The sequence below is a fragment of the Hylobates moloch genome, unplaced genomic scaffold (genome assembly GCF_009828535.3).
Source record: "Hylobates moloch isolate HMO894 unplaced genomic scaffold, HMol_V3 SCAFFOLD_6, whole genome shotgun sequence".
Lineage (NCBI taxonomy): Eukaryota > Metazoa > Chordata > Mammalia > Primates > Hylobatidae > Hylobates > Hylobates moloch.
The window spans coordinates 51,477,646-51,503,007 of NW_026652281.1; the positions used below are offsets into that span (position 1 = coordinate 51,477,646).

The 25,362-nt window shown below is 40.6% G+C and overlaps 1 protein-coding gene across 26 annotated transcripts in view; it reads right to left on the bottom strand.

Annotated features, from left to right (window-relative positions):
* The window catches only part of CAST (calpastatin), an 800,936-nt gene that overhangs the window by 15,818 nt on the left and 759,756 nt on the right, over positions 1 to 25,362 (bottom strand). For 25 of the 26 annotated variants that reach the window (XM_058440706.1, XM_058440705.1, XM_032156783.2 and 22 more), the window contains 14 exons: positions 20,857 to 20,955; positions 18,673 to 18,753; positions 18,010 to 18,048; positions 17,440 to 17,532; positions 17,218 to 17,304; positions 16,049 to 16,150; positions 12,521 to 12,604; positions 11,555 to 11,602; positions 10,328 to 10,423; positions 8,254 to 8,349; positions 4,823 to 4,924; positions 4,242 to 4,325; positions 1,494 to 1,544; positions 1,334 to 1,405 (listed from right to left, as the gene is read on the bottom strand). In XM_058440706.1, coding sequence (XP_058296689.1) covers positions 1,334 to 1,405; positions 1,494 to 1,544; positions 4,242 to 4,325; positions 4,823 to 4,924; positions 8,254 to 8,349; positions 10,328 to 10,423; positions 11,555 to 11,602; positions 12,521 to 12,604; positions 16,049 to 16,150; positions 17,218 to 17,304; positions 17,440 to 17,532; positions 18,010 to 18,048; positions 18,673 to 18,753; positions 20,857 to 20,955 — 1,134 coding nt within the window. The remainder of the gene's footprint in view (positions 1 to 1,333; positions 1,406 to 1,493; positions 1,545 to 4,241; positions 4,326 to 4,822; positions 4,925 to 8,253; positions 8,350 to 10,327; positions 10,424 to 11,554; positions 11,603 to 12,520; positions 12,605 to 16,048; positions 16,151 to 17,217; positions 17,305 to 17,439; positions 17,533 to 18,009; positions 18,049 to 18,672; positions 18,754 to 20,856; positions 20,956 to 25,362) is intronic. The other variant, XM_058440691.1, reaches the window with a different exon arrangement.

The window sequence follows — 25,362 nt, forward strand, 5'->3', positions numbered from 1 at the left end:
CGTCAGCAATTCCAAAGAATCATCATTTCTTCTAGTTGTCATTCTGTCTATTCTCCAACTGATATAAATATATTTTCCACGCCACTGTCATAGAAACTGTTCAACCCTTTCCAACTGACTGCTAATAATACATTCAGTGGTTTAAAAACTGAGTTCCCAGTAAATAGATAAACCACACCCCACAAGAAAAGGTTCTGCAGTTATTAAGTTTGGGAACTCTAACAGACTCACTATATATTTGCATATAAAAAGCCATGAAAATCCTACAGTAGAGAAACCTACTTGACATTACCCAATATTGTTCAAACTTTTCGAGTAACAGAGTTCCCTTTGAGGGACTCTATGTTCCACATGGAGCTAAGTTCCCTTAGGAGGCAATTTGGGAAATAATAAATTGTAGAAATATCAATAGGTAAAGTTGTCTGAGGAGTAATTTTGGATAAGCTTACATTTAAATTCTCTTTTCATAGGGGTACTGGTACTTGATATTAGTTACACTACTAAAAGCATCCACCATGTTGGGACAGTATTTCATGCTGTAACACATTTTTAATGGCTACAGTGGGTTGAGGGCCATTAATTTTATGATTGTTCCTGAGTTCCCAAGTCAGATTCTAAGTCACCAGTTTCCATTTATTTCTGCCACTCTAAAACTAAAGAAATAGGCCAGGTGCAGTGGCTCATGCCTGTAATCCAAGCACTTTCGGAGGCCGAGGTGGGCGGATCACAAGGTTAGGAGATTGAGACCAGCCTGGCCAACATGGTGAAACCCCGTCTCTACTAAAAATACAAAAATTGGCCGGGCGCAGTGGCTCATGCTTGTAATCCCAGCACTTTGGGAGGCCGAGGCGGGCGGATCACGAGGTCAAGAGATCGAGACCACGGTGAAACCCCGTCTCTACTAAAAATACAAAAAAAATTAGCCGGGCGTGGTGGCGGGCGCCTGTAGTCCCAGCTACTCGGAGAGGCTGAGGCAGGAGAATGGCGTGAACCCGGGAGGCGGAGCTTGCAGTGAGCCGAGATTGCGCCACTGCACTCCAGCCTGGGCGACAGAGCGACACTCCGTCTCAAAAATAAATAAATAAATAAATAAATAAATAAAAATAAAAATAAAAATACAAAAATTAGCTGGGTGTGGTGGTGCACCCCTGTAGTCCCAGCTACTCAGGAGGCTGGGCAGGAGAATCGCTTGAACCTGGGAGGTGGAGGTTGCAGTGACTGAAGATGGCACCACTGCACTCCAGCCTGGATGACAGAGCAAGACTCTGTCTCAAAGAAAAAAAAAAAAAAAAAAAAACAACTAAAGAAATAAAATCAAGAGTTTTGGACTTACAAGAGATGAAGCATTTTGTGGACCAGAGAAGTCCTCAGACAAAGCATCCAGAAGGAAGTCTTCACTCATGGGCTGCAAGAACCAGGAAATGTATCAACAAACACCATTGCAATCAGGGCCAAAAGGAAAAGATATCCTCAGAGAAAACTGGTTTGCTTACTGGAAGCTGTTCCTTAGACTCTTTTGGCAGGAGTGGCTTTCCATCTTTATCCTATGGGGGGGGGGGGGAACATGGCATGAAATCATTTTACATTGTATCCAAAGTATGAAACCTTGTAAACATTACAAAGGGTCTACAGGTTATACTTGCTGTTGTACATTTTAAATTAGATCCATTGTGTCAGGAAATAGATTCTCTCACCAGAGAATATGCTCTAATTAGTTCATGTCAACAAACAGCTCACAAGCACCAGGCATTCCTGAGTCACGGGGGCTGCACACTGGATGAGGTATGGCTTGTGACCTCAGAAGCCCAGAGACTATCACAGGAGGAAAACGTGAAAGTCAGCATAGTGTGGTATGTGGTGCTGTGACTGGGGTTTGCAGGACAGTGTGGGATAAGCCCTTTACCTACATGGGGGTGGGCTTTGTAGAGGTTGTCTGGAAAATGCTGGTTAACCTTGTAAGCCACACATCTAACTCATATGCAAGGACTACATGCCAAGCCCTGACCTAAGCATTGGCAATACAACAGAAAATCGCAGACAAAGGCCTTGCCCTCAGGGAGTTTAACCTGTCGATGAAACGCTCTGCAATTTATGGTTCAGATTAGGTCAAGCTGTAAACGACTCCAAGTGCCACATTTGAGTAATAGGACAAAATGAAGAAAGCATGTGGGGCTCTTTAGTAAAAGGAGATCTATATACTAATAGTAAATCCCATTTATCCACCTATACAAAAATAAGCAAATACAAAGATATACATATATATGAATATTTCACCTGAGAAACTGGTTAAGGTTGGTTTTTGTTTCATTGAAAATGTGAAGAGCAATGGTTTAGAGGTACAAGTTGAGTATCCCTAATCTGAAAATCTGAAAACAATTTAAATGCTCCAAAATTTGAAACTTTTTGAGTGCTGACCTGAGAACTCAAAGGAAATGCTCACAGGGGCATTTTGGATTTTCAGATTAGGGCTGCTCAACAGATATAAGGCAAATATTCCAAAATCTAGAAAAGTCTGAAATCTGAAACAGTTCTGGTCCCCAGGCATGTCAGATGAGGGATATTCAACTTGTATCACCTGCTTCCCTCATGACTCACTTGTGCCTTCTGACCATTCTTCAGGTACAGGGGAAAGCTGAACCTGGGCTTGTTCTGCACCATCTCTTAGCTGTAAAGGCAGACGATTTCCTAAGTGATGCCTGGGACTCTGGGGGCACTTTTGCTCCCTACTCAAACTGAAATCGATTTTCCATCACTGCGTCATTCTGTGTCTGGAAGGGGAGGTTGTGGCCTGCCCTTGGGGAGCCGAATCTCACTGAAGAGACCTGATGGGAACATAGCTGGTGAATACCAACATAGGATTTAAATGAGATGAAGCTAGTGCCTGAAAATGTTATTAACAGGTAACTAATAATGTGTGAGGTAAGTCAGAGGAGGATGAAATGACTACAGAATAAAGTGATCAGGGACTGAGAATCAACTGCTTCCTTAAACACTACTACTAAATTCAGTAAAGGGAGACAGCAAATCACCAACCAATCACCTATCATGAAGAGAGTTTACCTGCACTTGACCAGCCTCTACTGAATGGGCACTCAGTGGAGACAGAACATGTGGCCCTTAGCATGCTCTCTAGGAACTTTGGAAAGCAACGTACAAATGAGCCCAAATTAACAGAAACGCTATGGCTGCAACTGAATTGTAAAACACAGGAAGCAAATATAAAGGTATCCAGAACAATAAACTTTCAATCACGGGGAGCTCAGTCTAGTTCCCGTGTCTGCTAAATAAATGGGTTAGTGCACATGGATGAGTGAGAAGCATGAATTTGATTTTCTAGAATTGTTAATGAAGTTTAGTTGAATACTCTTTTAAATCCTGGCCTGCTACAAAGATGACTGACATTGTTTAACTGTCCACGAATCTGCCTCATTTAAGTGACTGCACTTAAACCACAAGACTCATAATGGGGTCTTCCCCCTTGTTCTGTACAATCTGTACTTTCAAAATCGAAGAAGTGGGGCAACTTAACACTATACTCAATGTTAAATAGGTTCTCTTATTTTTCCAACTTATATCTGAAAGTTGCAAATTTTTCTTATATAAAGTAATTGTTCCTTTTTTTTTTCATTTTTTACTTCTTTTTGAGTTAGGGTCTCGCTCTGTCACCCTGGCTGGAGTGCAGTGGTATGATCATGGCTCACTGCAGCCTCTACCTCCTGGGCTCAAGTGATCCTCCCACTTCAGCCTCCCAAGTACCTGGGACTACAGGCACATGCCACCATGTCTGACTATTTTTTATTTTTTTGTAGAGACAGGGTCTCATTATGTTGCCCAGGCTAGTCTTGAACTCCTGGGCTCAAGAGATGCTCCTCCCTTGGCCTCCTAAAGTTCTGGGATTATAGGCATGAGCCACCACGCCCGGCCTATTCCTCATTTTAGTTCTCCTATCTACACAAGGTTTTTTAATATTTCTGGTATTGTAACAAGCTGTGGGTTAGAAAGGAAAACATTAGGTAGCTTAGACATTAGATTTCTTTCACTTGAGGATCAAGTCTACTTAGGAATATTTTAGCTTTGTATCTGATGTTCTAACACTATTAGTAGTAGACTAATACTATTTGGTGTTTGAAATATGAAGAAACAAGATCTTTATATTCCAGGTCTGTTCCCGAGTCTCTTTGTTCTGTGTATGAATTCAGTATGAATTAAAATAAAATAGAAAAAGACTCTAGCCTGTTTACCTTGACCTCTTCTAATCTATAATCAGGAGGAATTGTTTCTTCTTTTTCACCAAGCTTTTCACGGTCTTCTTCTTTGGCCTTCTCCTGAATAAAAATTAGACCATTTTCATTGTTAGCATGTTTTTTTCTCTCCATAAAATTCATGCCTGAGTGACTAGATTTGAGGTAAACAAATCTATCATTAGGTTAGGAAGTACATATGGCTATATGCTTAGTGCTCCTACAGCAACTTAATCTGGCAGGCTCAGGCACCAGCAGAAAACCTGCTGGGCTGCAAGGCAGCTGTGAGGAGGAGCAGGCAGCTGCCGCTTCCTTCCCAAGTCCCAGCAATATCAATGCAGGTGGGCAAAGATGAGACTCAGAGGCCTCCGGTCTGTGCATGTCGTCCATCCACTGTGGGGGTTCAACACTGCAGCTTATTCAGGTTTAGCTTATTAAACAGGATATGCACAATAATAGAAAAAGCCAGCTGGTCATGTTTTACGGGAAATATAAAAAACAAAACAAATGACTAACTTATTTGCAGGGGGAGGAGGTGATCAATGATAGTTATTTTCCAGAAGTATCTCAGTTGCCATTACCTTGACTTTATCCATCACAGGTTTTCCATCTTCTGGATCTGCTTCCTTTTTCCCCAGGCTATCAGCCAAGGCTTCTACAGCATCGTCTGGCACTGTGCCCTTCTGAAAGTGCATTAGTGGATATATTAAGTAGGTGGTTAATCACTCCCTTTAAAACATATGCTATGAAACAATTCAGAAAGGCATATCATTATTTCAGATAAAAGGCACATGTTATCTTTTAATAACTCAAGTTATCAACTGAATTAGAATCTATGTTTAAAAACCAAAATGTTTAACATTCGAGCAAATTTCTTATATTAAACATTGTGTGCAAATTATATGTTGATAATGTGAAACTTACAAGACCTGACCCAGAGTTGGTTTAGAAATAAGACAATGGATTGAGGTGTACCACAGATAAGTTGAATACCAGGATAAAAGAAAGACGTGGTCTTTATGGAGATCATTCCGCAGATGGCACAGGAAAGATTTTCAGAGCCCACAAGAGGCCATTCCCTCCATTTCCTGTGGGACAGCCTGGCTCGTCTCAGAAGAGGAGGCTCGGAAGCCTGTTTTCTTCACAGGGCTTCTACTGACCAAATGGGTTTCAGGGCTGGTTCTGGTGACTCTGCCTGTGACCAACTAACCTGAATGGCACAGTGAGAACTGTCTACCTGAGGTCCGATTATTCAAAATGAAATGTACTCCCTCAAAATGTAATGAACTCTGGCCATGCTGGTATTTAAAATCACACTGGATGAACACAGAGGATAAATGGTGTCAAGGGAAAATAAAGGGAATCATCTGTACATTAGTAGCTCATAAAAATCAACTTAGTGGTTCATGGCCAGGACTTTTCTTTTTTAATGAAGAGAACAGGATCAGGCACAGTGGCTCACACCTGTAATCAATCACAGCATTTTGGGAAGCCAAGGCAGGAAGATTGTTTGAGCTCAGGAGTTTGAGATCAGCCGGGGCAACAGAGTGAGATCCCATCTTTATAAAAAGTTTTAAAAAATTAGCCAGGCATGACGGTGCCTGCCCGTAGTCCCATCTCCTCAAGAGGCTGAGGTGGGAGGATTGCTTGACCTCAGGAGGCTGAGGCTGCAGTGAGCCGAGATCATGCCATTGCAGGCCAACCTGGATGACAGAACAAGACTCTGCCTCAAAAAAAACAAAACAAAACAAAAAAGTGTGAAAGTGTGTGTGTGTGTGTGTATACAATGCATCATACATAGAAGGGATAAATACTATTCTTTAAACTGTTGCTTCCAGTGTATGGGGATGGGGTTGCAATATCAATGAATTTCCCACTGTTGGTCTTGGTCAAACAAAACTGTGAAAGGCCTTGGGTTAAATAATCTCAGAGTTTAATCTTATTATTAAAATATCTGACCTCACAATGAGCACCTATTAAAATTTTAGAGTAAAACTGTATTTGTTTTATACTTTAGCCATCATTTCAAGTAAGAAAAGCTGTTTTTCTGATAAACTGTGCTGCAAAAGGAAAGATCACCAAAGAAAAGTGATTTAGCACCACCTAGTGGCTCAACACTGCATGGGTTTTATTCCCAAGAGCTACAAAAAAAAAAAATCCCTGAGGTTTCTAACCTGTTTGGGATTATACCTAAATTAAGAATTAAGTATTAAGTATTAAGAGTTGCAACACTCTAATCAAGGATCTCAAGAGTTGCACTTGTACCCAAGTCTGATCCAAGCAATGTGAGTTGCTACATGATTTAAGACACCTGCTCACACTATAATCCTGTTTTCTCATACTCTACGCTACAGAATCTTTGGAAACCACTGCTTCCCCAAACCTGTGCCCTTTGCCAACCTCTTGCTTAAGAAATTACTGAAAAAGAAAACCTAGGAGAGAAGCAGACTTAAGAACAAAGGAATCTGGAAACAGGAGTAAGGACTAAAACTTCTATTTTCTGTAGTATTTGATATTATCAAATTCACAACTACAACTCAGGTCTCTGGGTTTCCTTAATAAATTTTCTTTTATACACACAAGAACCACCTAGAGAACACATTCATCTCCTTCCTCTGGTCTGTCTTCCTTTACTCTCTAATCTTCATGCCTTTCTTGAGTCCTCTGACCTTTATTACACTCTACAGCTATTCTTTCTGGCTTTCGAGGGTGTCACAATCCCAGAAATACCAACTGCCTCAGTGACAGTAACCTGGGCAACCATGGCCAGAGTTGGTGGCGTTGAGGCCCTGGAAAGGAGGACGGGGAAAGGGAAAACAAGAGCTTTTTGTTTTGTTCTGGTTTGTTTGCTTTCTAACAATCCAATGCTCAGCTCTACAGTCAGGGTAAAGTTGAAAAGGAATTGAGCCCTCTAAAGCCCCGGCAGTCACACTTGGCAGATGAGGTAGGTGGTGCAGGTGCAGGTTTTGGTTACAAGAGTTCTACCAGGAAATGCTGGCTATTGTCGTTTTGACTCCAATCACAGCCTCTTTGCCTGCTTTCTTCACCAGAGTCCTCCTAGAGTCCCTCCTCCTCTCCTGTTCTTTACCACTGTGGCCTGGCACCCATGTTGTAAAAAGTACCCGAAGAGTAAAACCTCAAAAAACTGGGGAGGGCTCATATCCACACTAGTCTTGAGGACAGCTGAGAGCAGGGGCCATATCTTTCATCTCAACTGAGGCTCTGAAATATCAAGTGGATCAAGGTCAACTCAAAGCCTTATTTCCCTCAGCTATTACAGGAAGACGATCAGGACAGACTTCATAGTGTCCTTGTGAAAATTTAATGAGAAGACATTGCAAAACATCTAGAACAATGGCACAGTAGATGATGAAAGGTAGGTGTTCAGAGGGAAGATGTACTAATTCTGTAGTAATGAAATATAATTGAAATATAATTCCATCAGATGTTATTCCCTGAGTCAAATTCTATTATTAACTAATGGAAAAAAAACACTAAAATCAAAAGGAAACAAAGATTCACCTTCTTAGATATCATACTTCATATGAAAATTAGAAAGTGAGAGAGAAGCACGAAAAGAAGAAGGAAAGAGAAAGAAACTGAGTCAGTCTCACCTCCTGCAGTGGGAAGAGCAGGGAGGAATCATGATTTTACTGCATGTTATTCTACCAGGAAAGTCAGTAAAAAAGTAACTTGGGGCTTTCGGTGGAAATCCATATAGGCTTAAAAGATGCAGAAAAGTGAAAAAGCAGGATTATCCACAATAGCTGAGGAACTAGAATTTCAGAAGAGAAAAATACAGTTGGGAGTAATTTAATTAAAAATTTAAATCTTAGTCTGAATTTCTACGACACCCCAAAGCCCAAAGAAACAACAGATACTATAATGATATCAGATTTTATTTTTAATTTGTCAGAATAAGATAAAATGATGGTAATACACAGCAGAGAGTGACAGGAGGAGGAGGAAAACTTTCTCAAGCCACTGCTCAGATGCCCAGGGAGTCACTCACCAAGGTAGCCAGCTCAGGGGGTGCTGACTGTATACTACACATGGAGGTCCGAGACACAGCCTCCGCCACGGGAGCTGGAGCAGCGGCCTTAGATTCCTGAGGAAAGACACAAGTACTCTCAATAACTTTAGAAATATTTGGTTAATAAGACTGAGTAATGGTAGACCAACAAGACACTCCGCTACATTATATGGTGTGAACATGATTCTCTTGAATACCTAAGGATTGCTGAATAGTAAATAAGTCAAAGCATGCTAAAACTCTTCAGCTGCCATTTTTTTTCAACTTGGTTTTACTTCTCACCTTAGGCAGGTTACTGAAACTCGTGAAACTGAGTTTCCACATGTGTAAAATGAGAACAATGACAGTATCCACATCTGAAGGGTTGGTACGGGGCCTATATGAGAAAATGCAGGCAAAGTGCTAGGCATAGTACCTGGGAACACAGTTAGCTCAATACATTCGAGCAATTATTGCTATTATTTCTATTATTTATTTGTCATTATGTATAACAAATATGCCTATTATGTAATATAGCATTATGTAAAATATTGTATTTATATAAATCTAAGAGCACTTTATACACAGCTATGTAGGAATGGAAAGTAGTAGTAATAAGCCACAAGTTCTCGAAGTGTAATCCCTGAACTAACAGCCTCAGCACCATAAGGGAACCTAGAAATGCGGATTCTTAGAACCCTACCCCATGTACTAAGTCAGAAACTTTGGGGGTAGAGTCTAGCAGTCTATGTTTAAAAAAACTATCCAGATAATCCTGATGCATGCTGAAGTTTGAGAACCACTGTCCCATCTTATTTTATCACAAGAATAAAGTTTCAAGGCTGGGTGTGGTGGCTCATGCCTGTAATCCCAGCACTTTGGGAGACCAAGGAGGGTGGATCACTTGAGTCCAGGAGTTTGAATCAGCCTGGGCAACATGGCCAAACCCTAGCTCTGCAGAAAATACAAAAATTAGCCAAGCATGGTGGCATGCACCTGTAGTCTCAGCTACTCAGGAGGCTGAGGCGAGAGAATTGCTTGGGCCAGGAAGATTGAGGCTGGAGTGAGCCAAGACCGTGCCACTACACTCCCAGCTGGGAGACAGAGTGAGACCCTATCTCAAGAATAAACAAAACAAAACAAACAAAAAAAAAAAAACCAGAAGCAAACCTTTAAACAAATTGTTTTAAATCTAGACTTTTATGGAAGCCTATCCTATATGCAAGGTGCTCAGCAGATGGTCATTAATAGGATATGATCTCTTCGTTCAAGGAACTTACTACCCTTTTAAACTTGGCATAAATGTTAGAGTTAAAGAGGGACTAAAACAGCTAAACTCTTCTCTGTAGCAAAGGCTTTAATAGTGATATATAAAAAAAGAACTACAGATCCTCTGCCATGTTGTGTTCTGCTTAATAAAGGTTGGATGGATATAGTTTAGGGAGGGAAAAGCAGCAGATAAAGAAAGCCATATTTTAGCAGAGCCTTGAAAAGATGAGTAAGACTTTAGTTGATCTAGAATTAGAAAGAAAGGTCAATCAAGACAGAGGAACCAAGTGAGAAAAGCCAGGGATGCACACATACTTATTATTCAGTTTATTGACACAGGGACACAGTTTGGTAGGAAAGAAAACTGGGTCAAGAATATGGTAATAGGAACTTTTTTTTGTAGAGATGGGAAACTCCTGGGGATAGAAGCAGAGGAATGACATGACTACAGACATGCTTGAGAAAGAATGAGTCTGGTGGACATGAAGGAGACTGCAGAAAGGCCACTGCAACCCAGAGGGGAGGGGTGCTGACAGTTCCAATCAGGTCAGTTACAGAAGCTGGGACAAGAAGGAAGGCATGGGTTCCAAAGCTTTCCTGAAGGAGTCATTGCAGGACTTCAATTGCAAGAATATCAGGGTTAGGGTGGGGCAGAAAGCACATCCAAAAAGGAAGACAAAAATGACATGGAAAAAACGATGACATATTAGGCTTTCTAATAGACTGTTTCATGCTAAAACAGTTTGTCTCACATTTTTAAGATCACAAACCTCAAAACTAGAGATTTATATGTTTAGAAACATACTTCTGTCTTTTCGGTTGGCTTAGATGGTTTTTCTTTACATTCAGACCGGTCAAAATCTTCTGAAAGTTCATCAATGAGTTCTGATTCATTCCGAGGCTGTAATATAAGAAGTGCTGTATATTACAACGCGACTCTTTTTTATTTTGTAAAAAAAAGTTTTCATGGAGCAATTTTTTTTCCTGATTAACACATATGAGGCCATACTTAACGCCCAAAGCTAATTTGTAAAGGGCATATTTTTTCATTTATCAACATTAAGATAAAATTTTCATGACCCAAATATGAAATACTAAACACCTCAGTACCACAAAAGTATTTATGCTTTATTTGGTCAAACGTTTCCTTGATATTTCAGTTTCAGAAGAATTTTGTTCAAATAAAATTGCCTGTTCTCTACAATGAAAATCTGTATAATTTTTTAAAATGTGATTATTATTTTCCTATTTCCTCATGACTTCTCTTCTGAATAAGTGAAAACATGGATGATATATTCCGTTCCTATGATTATGTGGGATTTTGGCAGCAAAGTTCTCCTACCCCTTGTTCTTTCAGGAGAGTGGTATTAGTTTAGGGCATGTGGAGATTGTCACTAACAACAGTAACATGATAGAAGGGCATGTGATTCAGACGCTGGGACTCAGACCAGATAGCCTGAGTTCTAAGTCCTAGGCTTGGCTTGCTATTTTCTAGCCCCTTGACCTTGCGCTATTTACACAGGCCCTCTATGTCTCAATTTCCACACTGTAAAATGGGAATAATAACAGTACCGTCCTCATTCATTGAGGACTCACAAAGGTAATATCCAAAAAGCATCTGGTGCAGTGCCAGGTGCATAGCAAGTGATTAATAAATGTTGCTGATTACATGTGACAGGTTACTACCAACTTAAGGCAAAATGGAATCATTAGAGAATTTGATCAGGATGGAACTCTAAGTGCTAGCTCAATCTGACTTAAGAGGCCTCTTGACATCAGTTTCTAGCGTGCAATAAATTTTACCTAGAAATTTATAGTCTAGTAACGATTCATGAGGAAGATCATCCTTAAAATATATGGAAAGGGGCCACAGGTATCAGCCAAGTGTTATCATCAGAAGCTCCCCTTTCCCCTGTACTAGGTTAGCATGCAAGTCTGCACAGTGAACTCCGGACTGTCAAAATTATCTTAATTCATACTTTACATGTCTATTGTTCTTTAAGTATAAAAAAAAACAAACGTATTTCCTAACCTTGGGTTTTTCTTCAGGCTCTGGCAATAGTGGTTTTCCATCTTTATCCTGTAGCGAAATTAAAATTCATTGGAAATGAAATAGAAAATTTTGCTTTCATGTCCCATCAAGTTTGTTTCTGGGAATTCCAGGATATGAAATGTCAACTAATTTTTTTCTTAGATTTACATGAGTTGGTGTTTCAGATTTACTTTTTATAAAGTATAAAAAAAGGAGTTGAGCTATAAAAATCAAGATGTTACCAAATAGAATGCACATTTACTTTAAGTTATTAAAAAATGTTTTTCATCTGTTGGATAGAGTAATAGGGAAAAGAACTTCTTTGGCAGTAAAGACGTAGCTATGTTAATGAAAGCTTTTAAAAAATCCCAATTCTCCAACCTAGAGTGAAGAGGTGAATATCATTCCTATAACACTATTTAGTTTTTTTAGATATGAGGTTTCCTAATTTAGAATTGTAAACATTTTCCAACATGTGTTTATATGCATGATTTCAAAAGTAAAAGACAAATGTAATGACAGGAGTTAGTCTACCATCCTCGCCATAATCAAAAACAACAGCAACAAAACCACCTTAACTTAGGATACTGGTAAACCCTCGTACATTCATATCTACCCCTCAGAAGACCTATGGTGCTTTTATCCATATAGCAGTTAGAAAAAAAAATTATCCCCAAATTGTTCCTTCTGAGTTTAAGGATCTATTGTAAGAACTGTTAATAAATGAAACATTTAAATCTGTGGGAATTTTAATGAACACATGGTCACTACTTAGGAAGCCAGTCAGGGACAAACCATCCCTCAAGGGGTCTAACTGTAGGGAGCAGAGAAAAAAGGTTCAGGTTTTCAGAGTTAATATCCGAATGGGGGACAGACATGTCCTTTGACAGTGTCAAGGGTACAGATACAACAAAACAAGACTCAAAGGTAAGATGCTGTTGTCATGCACTGTGGCTAAAAATTTACCGTGGCTGGTTTTAATCTGTACTCAGATGGGATTGTTTCATCATCCTCACCACACTTCTCTAGTTTTTCTTCTTTAGCTTTTGCCTGATGAAAATGGAGGGAAAAAAAAGTAGTTGGATAATGTACATAATGAGATGATATCACTTCCTCTCTGTACTTCCTGAGTGTTATAGAGAAGACCAAATCTGGTAAAAGCATCTGGAAGAGCTTTGTAAACTACAAAGCACAAGACCATGGTGGGCAGCTGTGAGAAAGGTACCAGCGGGTGACTGAGCAAAAGCAGCCCAGCCAGGGATCCTGGGGAGCTGCCCTGTTCTGCTCCCAGCTGCTGTGACCTTGGGAAACCACTTAGCCTTTCTTTGGTCCAGTTTCTTCAGCTGTAAAATGTGGCTACTAATAACCCTTATCTAGCTCACTGACTTGTGAAGATCACCAGAGAAAAGCAAGTAAAAGATCCTTTGAAGACAGTAAGCACAGTGCAGCAGTTAGTTGCAATTATTTTAATGGCCTTCATCTGTCTTACTCAACGAGGCAGCTGTCTAAGGAAGGGAGAGGAAACACGACTAATTTTCACATTAAACCCAGTTCAGATATGGGAGAAGCAGCCCATCACAAATCTTGGCTGATCCATGGATAACTTGTTTTACCTCTTTTAAAAGGACTCTCTTCAGTAATGCCAGGACTTCTCTAGCTTCCTGAACCATGAACAACTAGCTGCATTACAAATAAAAGAGTAGTTCTATAGTAGATCACTGACTGCTAGGACACAACACTTGCAATTTAACCTGCTGGTGGGTACTGTGAAGTTCCATAATATGTAAGAATTTGTACCTATATCAAGGCATGGATTTAATTTATAAATGAAGGTAGGAGGTTCACTTGGCATATTCTAACCCAACCCACAGCCCCCATCTGCATCTTAGCCTAAGAGTGTGGTTCTCTACTGATTGGTTAGTTGATTACTACTTACTGAGCACTTTTAATGGAACAGGCACTGTTCTGTGCTTTGGGATTCGTTTGACTGTTTTATAGAGAAGCTCTTATTAAAGGATGAAGTCATGGTTTTCTTTTAAACATTTCCAGTCATGCTCTATTTCGGCATCTGGAGAAATCCTGTCATGGGGCAGCACTCCCCAGGTCAGGGCACAGCAGCCTTCATGAACATCCAGCGTCACCTGTATTAAGACGGTCCTCCCCACTAATCTCAGGCTGCGGACAGTGAGAGTTACACATGCAGCCAGAGCTTTTATTTTCCTCTTTGATCTTTATAGTCTTGAAATGCCTGCTCTGTGGTTTGTATATAGTAGGCATTGAAAAAAAAGTCTACTGGATTGAAATGGCACTAGACTAGGCAGCCACACCTAAAAATGTGGGAGACTTATAATGGGGTATCATTATAGAATAAAAAACTTTTATGTTATGGTAGATGATGGGAATACCAAGTAGGCATGGGTTTCGTCTCTGGAGTATTGTGTGGTTTTCCCCAGACAGCTCTCTATTCTGGGGTGTGCTGGGGTGGCAGTGGACACTCCTACAGGCTGATAGTGACCTTCCTGAGCCTTCTCATCCTCAGACTATCTAGGATGTAAAGGACCCATTAAGTTGGGTACTAAGAATTCAGGTTAAGAATCTAGAGGACTGAAAGATCCTCTTTAGAAACATTTATACTTTGTATATGATTAAAAAGGAAAACTAGTGATATGGTTTGGCTGTGTCGCCACCCAAATCTCATCTTGAATTGTAGCTCCCATAATTCCCACGTGTCGTGGGAGGGACCCAGTGGGAGGTAATTGAATCATGGGAGCAGAGCTCTCCTGTACTGTTCTCATGATAGTGAATAATTCTCACTAGATCTGATGGTTTTATAAAGGGGAGCTCCCTTGCACATGATCTTTTGCCTTCCGCCATGTGGGACGTGACTTTGCTCCTCATTCACTTTCCACCATAATTATAAGGCCTCCCCAGCCATGTGGAACTGTGAGTCAATTAAACTTCTTTCCTTTATACATTACCCAGTCTCTGGTATGTCTTTATTAGCAGCATGAGAACAGAATAAGACAACTATTATGTCATGAGAGTGGAAAAGAAGAGTTGTTTTTGCTGGAATTTTAGTTTGCTGTGACTCTGAAGTTTTCTAGAGGAAATTTAATACATTCATATGCATTCCCAAACTAGTTACCCACATGCTTAAATAACTTATTTTATGTCACTTTTTTTTTTTAACATCTGCTTATCTGCTTTTAGTCACTTTTAAGACTCCTTTGATCCTGAGGTTTATAACATGTTTATACCCTCCCTTCCCACATTTATTGTCTCTCCTTAAGTGTCTGTAAGAAGCCTGGGGTAAAAGTGCAATATACTTGTGGCCCTGTCACCCTCAGGTGGTAAAGCCACAACTCAGCTTGGCCTCCTGACTCCCCCCAGGGTTCTGCCAACACCACCCTTTCCTCAAGATGACACTGCTTCTATCGGCTACTCTAAGTAATGTATATCTCACATTGTGTTGTAATTAAGTTTCCCTTCTTCCCAATACATTACTTGGTCCTGGAAGATACGAACTGCTTCTCTTGCTCCCCTGTGTTCACCATCACAAAGCTTATCATGCCACACTGTGGCCGGTGAGCCCTCCAAGAAAGTCGAAGGTAGAAACTGGCCCATCTTAGGCCAGGGTAGTCCCAGACTCAAGGATAGTTGCTGGAAGTCAGGGTGACTCCCCTTCCCTGATGACTCAGAAGAGGAAGTGATAGCAGAGATGGGGCATTGTGACAGCAATGCCTGCCAGTGCCCCCAGCCTGAGCTGATGGAGGTGGGGTGGGCTCCTGGGGATCCCAGGCTGCCTTTCCATCTCCCCACAACACCGCCTTGTCAGGAATGGGCAGCTCTCTCCTTTCCTTCCTCTTTCCCCTCAGAGGACTGAGTTGAAAAATTCTACAAAAATTACAATTTAATATTAAAACTTTCCTACACCAGATATAAGCTTGTTTTGGTTCAGAAGGCTTGTTAAGATCTTGGAGTGTGATGGGATAAACACTCATTAGCATTATTCTCTAAATATGCAGGAGCTCTAGTTAAAGTAATTACTGCTTGATTTTAATTTGAGACAAAATTTTCAACATCTTTCCCCATAGTGATAAATGAAGGATCTTCCCACTCCTTGTATAGACATGTCCTTCTCTTACAAAGAGACGCACCCAGAACCCTTCTGAAAATACAAATTTCCAATTGCCAAACTTCACTATTTCCTGTTAGGCGTTGCCTCCTTGTTACCTTGTTTAGTCAGCTGTCATTTAAGCTCTAGCAAGGGAGATTCGTGTTCATCTCAAATGTTAAAATTCTAGCTGTTTCACAAGTCAATCATGTAACTATCCCCCTTAGTTGCTAACCACTCAGCAATAAATAAAGCACAATGAAGAATGCTCACTTTTACCCTCCAATAAAAGTTGTGCAAGAATTCTAAACATGCAGAATGCATTCAGTTTTGTAATGTGCAGACTAACATGCTTTGTAAATCAACTCTAAGGTCAGTACCTCATCGACTTCCTTAATCGAGCTGAGGTCGAGCTCAGGTTCTGCTTGCCGGGAGCCCAGTGACGCCGACAGAGCCTCGAGTGCTTGATCGCTCATTGTATCCTGTTAAAAGTAAAAAATCCTGTGCATGAAAAAAGACATCTCTGGAGCCTGAACAACCCATTTACTTCTTTGTAAAATACATTTTAGATTATAAACTGAATGTGGATTGGGGAAGTGCTCTAGAAAGGCAATTTTATTTGAAACCTTGCAAAAGACAGAAAGGAAAAAGAACTTACCAATGAGTGGAAATTGGGGCTAAGACACGTTTCTATAGTAACAGAGTTCTCTGGGGCACACTTCACCCCTTATTTGGTAAGCTAGACATAAAGCTATAGTAATATTATTATAAAATACTCTAAACAAAAAAAAGAAGCAAATAGTAAACTGTTACCACACTGTTTTTCTTTTTCTAAAAATGTATCTCTAAAAAGGCTTCTGACAACCTAAGCTTAGGAAGCAGTGAAGCTTAAAGTGGCCCCTGCTGCCTTCTTCTCTGAAGGCACAATGGCTGATCGTTGTAGGAACTCCCACTCTCAGGGGTGTGGTGCTCAGCACTGTTCCCCAGCCTGCAGATAAAAATAAACTGTCCACTCCAGGAGGGGAGAGGCACAAGCAGCTCTGATAGAAACTGTTCCTGAGCATTATCTTGACTGTTTGCAGAGGAGACATGTGTTCCCAGCCAGCACAGAGCTGCAGGATTGCCTTTTGCGATTTGTGAGAATTACGTCATAGTGGAATATAGTTAAGAATGGTGGGCAGTACCAGCTACTTGGTGTCCCTCTAGTGATCTTCAGGGCTCAACGTCCTTTATAAAATCAAACTTGAAGGTTTTATGTTCCAAGAGTGCAATTTCTCTGGTTTCTGCCCTTCTGTGTATCATAATGGTGAGATGGTCTTAGATGACAACTAAGACAACTGTGCTGAAATCATTCACAAGCAGTTATAGAAACACACAAAGCTTGCCTGGAGATGATCAACATAACCCTCATTGGCTTCACTATTCCAGATAGACCTAAGAGGGCAAAAATCATGGCTTCTCATCACGGGTTATGCACTACTGGCAGTTTCCTGAATGAGCTAGATCAGGCTCTGGAAAGCAACTGCTGTCAGGTAGACTGTGACTATACCTTCTCCACCTTTCTTTTCTTCTCTTGGGGTGGAGCAGCACTTCTGACTGTCCCTGCTGACTGAGCTTTTAAAACTTCCGTAGATTCCTGAAAAATAAAATACAAAAGATTAGATTTACAGATGAGGAAAGTTTAACTGTAATAGCCTGAACTAAAAAGTTATTCTTTTAAAGTTCAAAATAGTTCCTAACAAGTTTCCCTTAACAACACTAAAAACAATACCTCTTTTTCAGTTTTCTTTCCAGCAGCTGTAGGCGACCCACAGGTGAAGTCAGATGACAAGGCGTCTATAGCATCATTTGGCTCCATGGGTTTCTAAAGAAACAGGCACAGTGATGGGTAACTTATGGGAACCACTCAAGTGGAAGAATGGATCATAAACCTAGCAAATGAAGCATGCACTTTCCCAATTCCCTTGCTCCCAAATGAGATGTGTTAATGAAACAACTTAGATCAAAGTGTATGTTTTGAAGAGAGTGGCTACTCATTAAGTATTATTTTCCACTTCCCCCTTTCAAAAGGAGTTACATTCTCATTCTATTATTATGAACATGCATTCTATTCTAATACTTTCTTGCCTTCATTCTCCTTTCCCTCAAAAAACCTACTTATGAGACTCAGGAGCACTGAGACAACCCTCACACCAACCCCTTTCTCTGAACACACAGAAACTCCATTTGATTTGAAGATGAGTTAAGTCATAATCCTCAAATATGGAATTGATAGCCCTGTTCCCCCAACCAAAAATATAAAACTATTAATTTAGATCAGAAGACATGTATATAAACTCACCAAAGAGTCTGGAGGAGGCCCTGTGATCCCTTCCTTTTTCTGAAACAAATATTAATTTGATGATGTTGAGAAGGTAGAATTAATCCTTAAGATTGGCAAAATGCATTGCCCGTTGTGGGTTGAATTGTGCCTCCCACCCCAGATCTATATGTTCAAGTCTTAACCACAGTACCTCAAAACGAGACCTGATTTTGAGATAGGTTCCTTACAGAATCAAGTAAAGGTGAGGTCATTAGGGTGGGCCCTACTCCAATATGATGCGTGTCCTTATAAAAAGGGGAAATTTGGACCCAGAGATATGCACAGAAGCACAGAAGGAAGACGGTGTGAAGAGACACGGGAAGAAGACGGCCATCTATAAGCCAACAATAGGCCTCAAAGAAACCTTCCCTCACAGCCCTCAGAAGCAACCAGCACTGCTGACGCCTTGATTCTAGACTTCCAGCCGCCAGAACTGTGAGACAATCAATCTCTTGTTTATGCCCCGATCTGTGGTACTTTCTTACAGCAGCCCCAGCCAACCAATGCAGTAAGCTTCATAGTAATGACAATTTCACATGCACCATTATATTTTCTAACTTTTAAACATTGTAAAAATATTGACATGAAATTATATTCTAAAGAGGAAACAGTGAAATAAAAGTAAATGATTATTTAACTTACAGCCAATAGTTCCCTGTATTTTGGAGGAATTGTGACTTCTCTTTTACCCAATTCCTCTATGTAGGTGGAACTCATTGGATCCTGGAACAAAATCATACACATAGGGATATTATATAATTAATTACCTGATAATGCTATATGCATATTCTGAAACTAAGGCACTATTCCATTATTAATCTATGGAAGTACGGAGATGAAGGATAAATCATTAAGAAGCCAACACTTGATACAACTACATTTCTATGTTTACACAAATACCCATATTTAATTGGCTTAACTCATATGTAATGCTAGAAAATATTCAAAATACTAAAGTTGACTTCTAAATACATTTTGTTTTCAAATGTTTTCATTATCTAAGGTTTCTAACCAATACAAAAGAGCAGTTAATAAGATAATGAGTGTCTGTATAACCCAATACCCAACTCTATCAGCTTTCTCATTTCTAAGAAAACAAAATCACAGAGTGGATGTCTCCTGTTTAGCATTCTCAAACCTAATTTCCTTTTCCTGTTAATCAGAAATAGCCACCATTCTGAACTTTAGCATATCAATTTAAAGTTATTTTATAACACTTTTTACATATGTAGGTAACCATAAACAATGTCCAGCATTACTTTGCATATTTTCCAATGTTATATAAATGGTATCATATTCTACATATCATTCTGCATTTTTTATTCAAAATTATGTTTTTGTAATGTATCCATGTTGATACATAAATAATCCATTTTAACCACTATAAAGCACTGAATTTTATTATCCTGTCCTCTATTGAATAAAATTGTTTCCAAACATTTCACCAGTTCTTATAACTCCTTGCACACATGGGCAAGGCTCCCTCCTGGGAATCTCTTTAGAGGTGGACTTCCTGGTTGAAGGGAATGTTCATCATGAACACCCATCAGCTATAGGAAAACTACAGGAATTGTCAGACTTTCACACTTTTGCTAATCTGATAAATGCAAAGCAGTGTTTCTTCTGTGTTTTAGTATCATTATCCTAATTACTAAGGAGAGTTTCATTTTACTTGCTTATTGGTCAGTCAAGTTTTCTCTCGATTTTCTATTGGGTTGTCTTTTTCTGTTTTTTATTCTTTATAAATTCTAGAAACAAACCCTTTGTTATACCTGTTGCAAATATTTTTGTCTAGCCTATGGCGTGTCTTTTTTTTTTTTTTTTTTGAGATGGAGTCTCATTCATGTTGCCCAGGCTGGAGTGCAATGGCACAATCCCAGCTAACTGCAACCACTGCCTCCCAGGTTCAAGCAGTTCTGCCTCAGCCTCCTGAGTAGCTGGGATTACAGCCATGCACCAACACGCCTGACTAATTTTTTTGTATTTTTAGTAGAGACAGGGTTTCACCATGTTGGCCAGGCTGGTCTCGAACTCCTGACCTCAGGTGATCTGCCCGCCTCGGCCTCCCAAAGTGCTGGGATTACAGGTGTGAGCCACCATGGCTGGCCGGCATGTCTTTTTTTTAATACCAAGGAAAATATAATTTTAGGAATTAGGAATAGGGATAAACTGAGGGTGGTAAGTATTGAGAAGTCAAAACAAGTTCTAGTCCATTATACTTAAATCTTGAGGATGGAAAATAAGTGTGTGACCCAGTGGACTGTGTCCCAGTGTCAATCTTAGCACAACAACAAATGTTTGCTAACTCGATGTTATAATGCAGCTGCCAAAAGACAAACCATTTCCATCCCCAATACTAATTTTTAGTTGCTGTGTTGATACTGACATCATCCAGTTTCTATGCAAATGACAGAACACTAGATACTCTTTTTTTTTTTTTTTTTTTTTTTTTTGAGATGGAGTCTCGCTCTGTCGCCCAAACTGGAGTGCAGTGGTGCAATCTCAGCTCGCTGCAACCTCTGCCTCCTGCCTCCTGGGTTCAAGTGATTCTCCTGCCTCAGCTTCCCAAGTAGCTGGGATTACAGGCATGTACCACCATGCCCAGCTAATTTTTGTATTTTTTAGGGTTTCACCATGTTGGCCAGGCTGGTCTTGAATGCCTGACCTCAAGTAATCTGCCTGCCTCAGCCTCCCAAAGTGCTGGGATTACGGGTGTGAGCCACCGCACCTGGCCTCACTAGGTATTCTTTTGTACTTCATGACCATGGCCTTATTTGCTCTCCTACCCACTGAGTATGAATTTTTACAGATATCAAGATCACATACTGAAACTACTGGTCCAGTATACGTTGTATTTTCTTCTTCAGTTTCTTCAGGTCCTCCTAAAGTATCTATTAAGTCATCCAAAGCAGCATCCATGCCTGACTGGAAAAGAAAGAACAGATATTTAAATGTTATTTGTTGGGGAGGAGCCAAGATGGCCGAATACGAACAGCTCCAGTCTGCAGCTCCCAGCATGAGCGACGCAGAAGATGGGTGATTTCAGCATTTCCAACTGAGGTACTGGGTTCATCTCACTGGGGAGTGCCAGACAGTAGGTGCAGGACAGTGGGTGCAGCGCACTGTGTGCGAGCCGCAGCAGGGCGAGGCATCCCCTCACCCGGGAAGCAAAAGGGGTCAGAGAATTCCCTTTCCTAGTCAAAGAAAGCGGTGACAGATGGCACCTGGAAAATCGGATCACTCCCACCCTAATACTGCGCTTTTCCAACGGGTTTAAAAAACGGCACACCAGGAGATTATATCCCACACCTGGCTCGGAGGGTCCTACACCCACGGAGTCTCACTCATTGCTAGCATAGCAGTCCAAGATCAAACTGCAAGGCCGCAGCGAGGCTGGGGGAGGGGCACCCGCCATTGCCGAGTTAGTTGTTTGATTAGGTAAACAAAGCACCCACGAAGCTCGAACTGGGTGGAGCCTACCACAGCTCAAGGAGGCCTGCCTGCCTCTGTAGGCTCCACCTCTGGGGGTAGCGCACAGACAAACAAAAAGACAGCAGTAAACTCTTCAGACTTAAATGTCCCTGACTGACAGCTTTGAAGAGAGTAGTGGTTCTCCCAGCATGCAGCTGGATATCTGAGAACAGGCAGACTGCCTTCTCAAGTGGGTCCCTGACCCCCGAGTAGCCTAACTGGGAGGCACCCCCCAGTAGGGGTGGACTGACACCTTACACGGCCGGGTACTCCTCTGAGACAAAACTTCCAGAGGAACGATCAGGCAGCAGCATCTGTGGTTCACCAGTATCCACTGTTCTGCAGCCACCGCTGCTGATACCGAGGCAAACAGGGTCTGGAGTGGACCTCCAGCAAACTCCAAGAGACCTGTAGCTGAGATCTGTTAGAAGGAAAACTAACAAACAGAAAGGACATCCACACCAAAAACCCATCTGTACGTCACCATCATCAAAGACCAACGGTAGATAAAACCACAAAGATGGGAAAAAAGTAGAGCAGAAAAATTGGAAACTCTAAAAATCAGAGCACCTCTCCTTCTCCAAAGGAACGCAGCTCCTCACCAGCAACGGAACAAAGCTGGACTGAGAATGACTTTGACTAGTTGAGAGAAGAATGCTTCAGACGATCAAACTACTCTGAGCTACAGGAGGAAATCTGAACCAATGGCAAAGAAGTTAAAAGCTTTGAAAAAAAATTAGACTAATGGATAACTAGAATAAGCAATGCAGAGAAGTCCTTAAAGGACCTGATGGAGCTGAAAGCCAAGGCTCCAGAACTACGTGAGGAATGCAGAAGCCTCAGGAGCCGATGCGATCAACTGGAAGAAAGGGTATCAGTGATGGAAGATGAAATGAATGAAAGGAAGCGAGAAGAGAAGTTTAGAGAAAAAAGAATAAAAAGAAACGAACAAAGCCTCCAAGAAATATGGGACTATGTGAAAAGACTAAATCTACGTCCGATTGGTGTACCTGAAAGTGACAGGGAGAATGGAACCAAGTTGGAAAACACTCTGCAGGATATTATCCAGGAGAACTTCCCCAATCTAGCAAGGCAGGCCAAAATTCAAATTGAGGAAATACAGAGAACACCACAAAGATATTCCTGGAGACGAACAACTCCAAGACACATAATTGTCAGATTCACCAAAGTTGAAATGAAAGAAAAAATGTTAAGGGTGGCCAGAGAGAAAGGTTGGGTTACCCACAAAGGGAAGCCCATCAGACTAACAGCTGATCTCTCGGCAGAAACTCTACAAGCCAGAAGAGAGTGGGGACCGATATTCAACATTCTTAAAGAAAAGAATTTTCAACCCAGAATCTCATATACAGCCAAACTAAGCTTCATAAGTGAAGAAGAAATAAAATCCTTTACAGACAAGCAAATGCTGAGAGATTTTCTCACCACCAGGCCTGCCCTAAAAGAGCTCCTGAAGGAAGCACTAAACATGGAAAGGAACAACCGGTACCAGCCACTGCAAAAACATGCCAAATTGTAAAGACCATCAAGGCTAGGAATAAATTCCATCAACTAACGAGCAAAATAACCAGCTAACATCATAATGACAGGATCAAATTCACACATAACAATATTAATTTTAAATGTAAATGGGCTAAATGCTCCAATTAAAAGACACAGATTGGCAAATTGGATAAAGAGTCAATACCCATCAGTGTGCTGTATTCAGGAAACCCATCTCATGTGCAGAGACACACATAGGCTCAAAATAAAGGGATGGAGGAAGATCTACCAAGCAAATGGAAAACAAAAAAGGCAGGGGTTGCAATCCTAGTGTCTGATAAAACAGACTTCAAACCAACAAAGATCAAAAGAGACAAAGAAGGCCATTACATAATGGTAAAGGGATCAATTCAACAAGAAGAGCTAACTATCCTAAATATATAATGCACCCAATACAGGAGCACCCAGATTCATAAAGCAAGTCCTTAGTGACCTACGAAGAGACTTAAACTCCCACACAATAATAATGGGAGACTTTAACACCCCACTGTCAACATTAGACAGATCAATGAGACAGAAAGTTAACAAGGATACTCAGGAATTGAACTCAGCTCTGCACCAAGCGGACCTAAATAGACATCTGCAGAACTCTCCACCCCAAATCAACAGAATATACATTCTTTTCAGCACCACACCACACCTATTCCAAAATTGACCACATAGTTGGAAGTAAAGCTCTCCTCAGCAAATGTAAAAGAACAGAAATTATAACAAACTGTCTCTCAGACCACAGTGCAATCCAACTAGAATTCAGAATTAAGAAACTCACTCAAAACCGCTCAACTACATGGAAACTGAACAACCTGATACTGAATGACTACTGGGTAAATAATGAAATGAAGGCAGAAATAAAGATGTTCTTTGAAACCAACGAGAACAAAGACACAACATACCAGAATCTCTGGGACACGTTCAAAGCAGTGTGTAGGGGGAAATTTATAGCACTAAATGACCACAAGAGAAAGCAGGAAACATCCAAAATTGACACCCTAACATCACAATTAAAAGAACTAGAAAACCAAGAGCAAATACATTCAAAAGCTAGCAGAAGGCAAGAAATAACTAAGATCGGAGCAGAACTGAAGGAAATAGAGACACAAAAAACCCTTCAAAAAATTAATGAATCCAGGAGCTGGTTTTTTGAAAAGATCAACAAAATTGATAGACTGCTAGCAAGACTAATAAAGAAGAAAAGAGAGAAGAATAGACACGATAAAAAATGATAAAGGGGATATCATCACCGATCCCACAGAAATACAAACTACCATCAGAGAATACTATAAACACCTCTATGCAAATAAACTAGAAAATCTAGAAGAAATGGATAAATTCCTGGACACACACACCCTCCCAAGACTAAACGAGGAAGAAGTTGAATCTCTGAATAGACTAATAACAGGCTCTGAAATTGAGGCAATAATTAATAGCTTACCAACCAAAAAAAGTCCAGGACCAGATGGATTCACAGCCGAATTCTACCAGAGGTACAAAGAGGAGCTGGTAACATTCCTTCTGAAACTATTCCAATCAATAGAAAAAGAGGGAATCCTCCCTAACTCATTTTATGAGGCCAGCATCGTCCTGATACCAAAGCCTGACAGAGACACAACCAAAAAAGAGAATTTTAGACCAATATCCTTGATGAACATCGATGCAAAAATCCTCAATAAAATACTGGCAAACCAAATCCAGCAGCACATCAAAAAGCTTATCCACCATGATCAAGTGGGCTTCATCCCTGGGATGCAAGGCTGGTTCAACATACGCAAATCAATAAATGTAATCCAGCATATAAACAGAACTAAAGACAAAAACCACATGATTATCTCAATAGATGCAGAAAAGGCCTTTGACAAAATTCAACAACCCTTCATGCTAAAAACTGTCAAAAATTAGGTATTCATGGGACGTATCTCAAAATAATAAGAGCTATCTATGACAAACCCACAGCCAATATCATACTGAATGGGCAAAAACTAGAAGCATTCCCTTTGAAAACGGGCACAAGACAGGGATGCCCTCTCTCACCACTCCTATTCAACATAGTGTTGGAAGTTCTGGCCAGGGCAATCAGGCAGGAGAAGGAAATAAAGGGTATTCAATTAGGAAAAGAGGAAGTCAAATTGTCCCTGTTTGCAGATGACATGATTGTATATCTAGAAAACCCCATCATCTCAGCCCAAAATCTCCTTAAGCTGATAAGCAACTTCAACAAAGTCTCAGGATACAAAATCAATGTACAAAAATCACAAGCATTCTTATTACACCAATAACAGACAAACAGCCAAATCATGAGTGAAC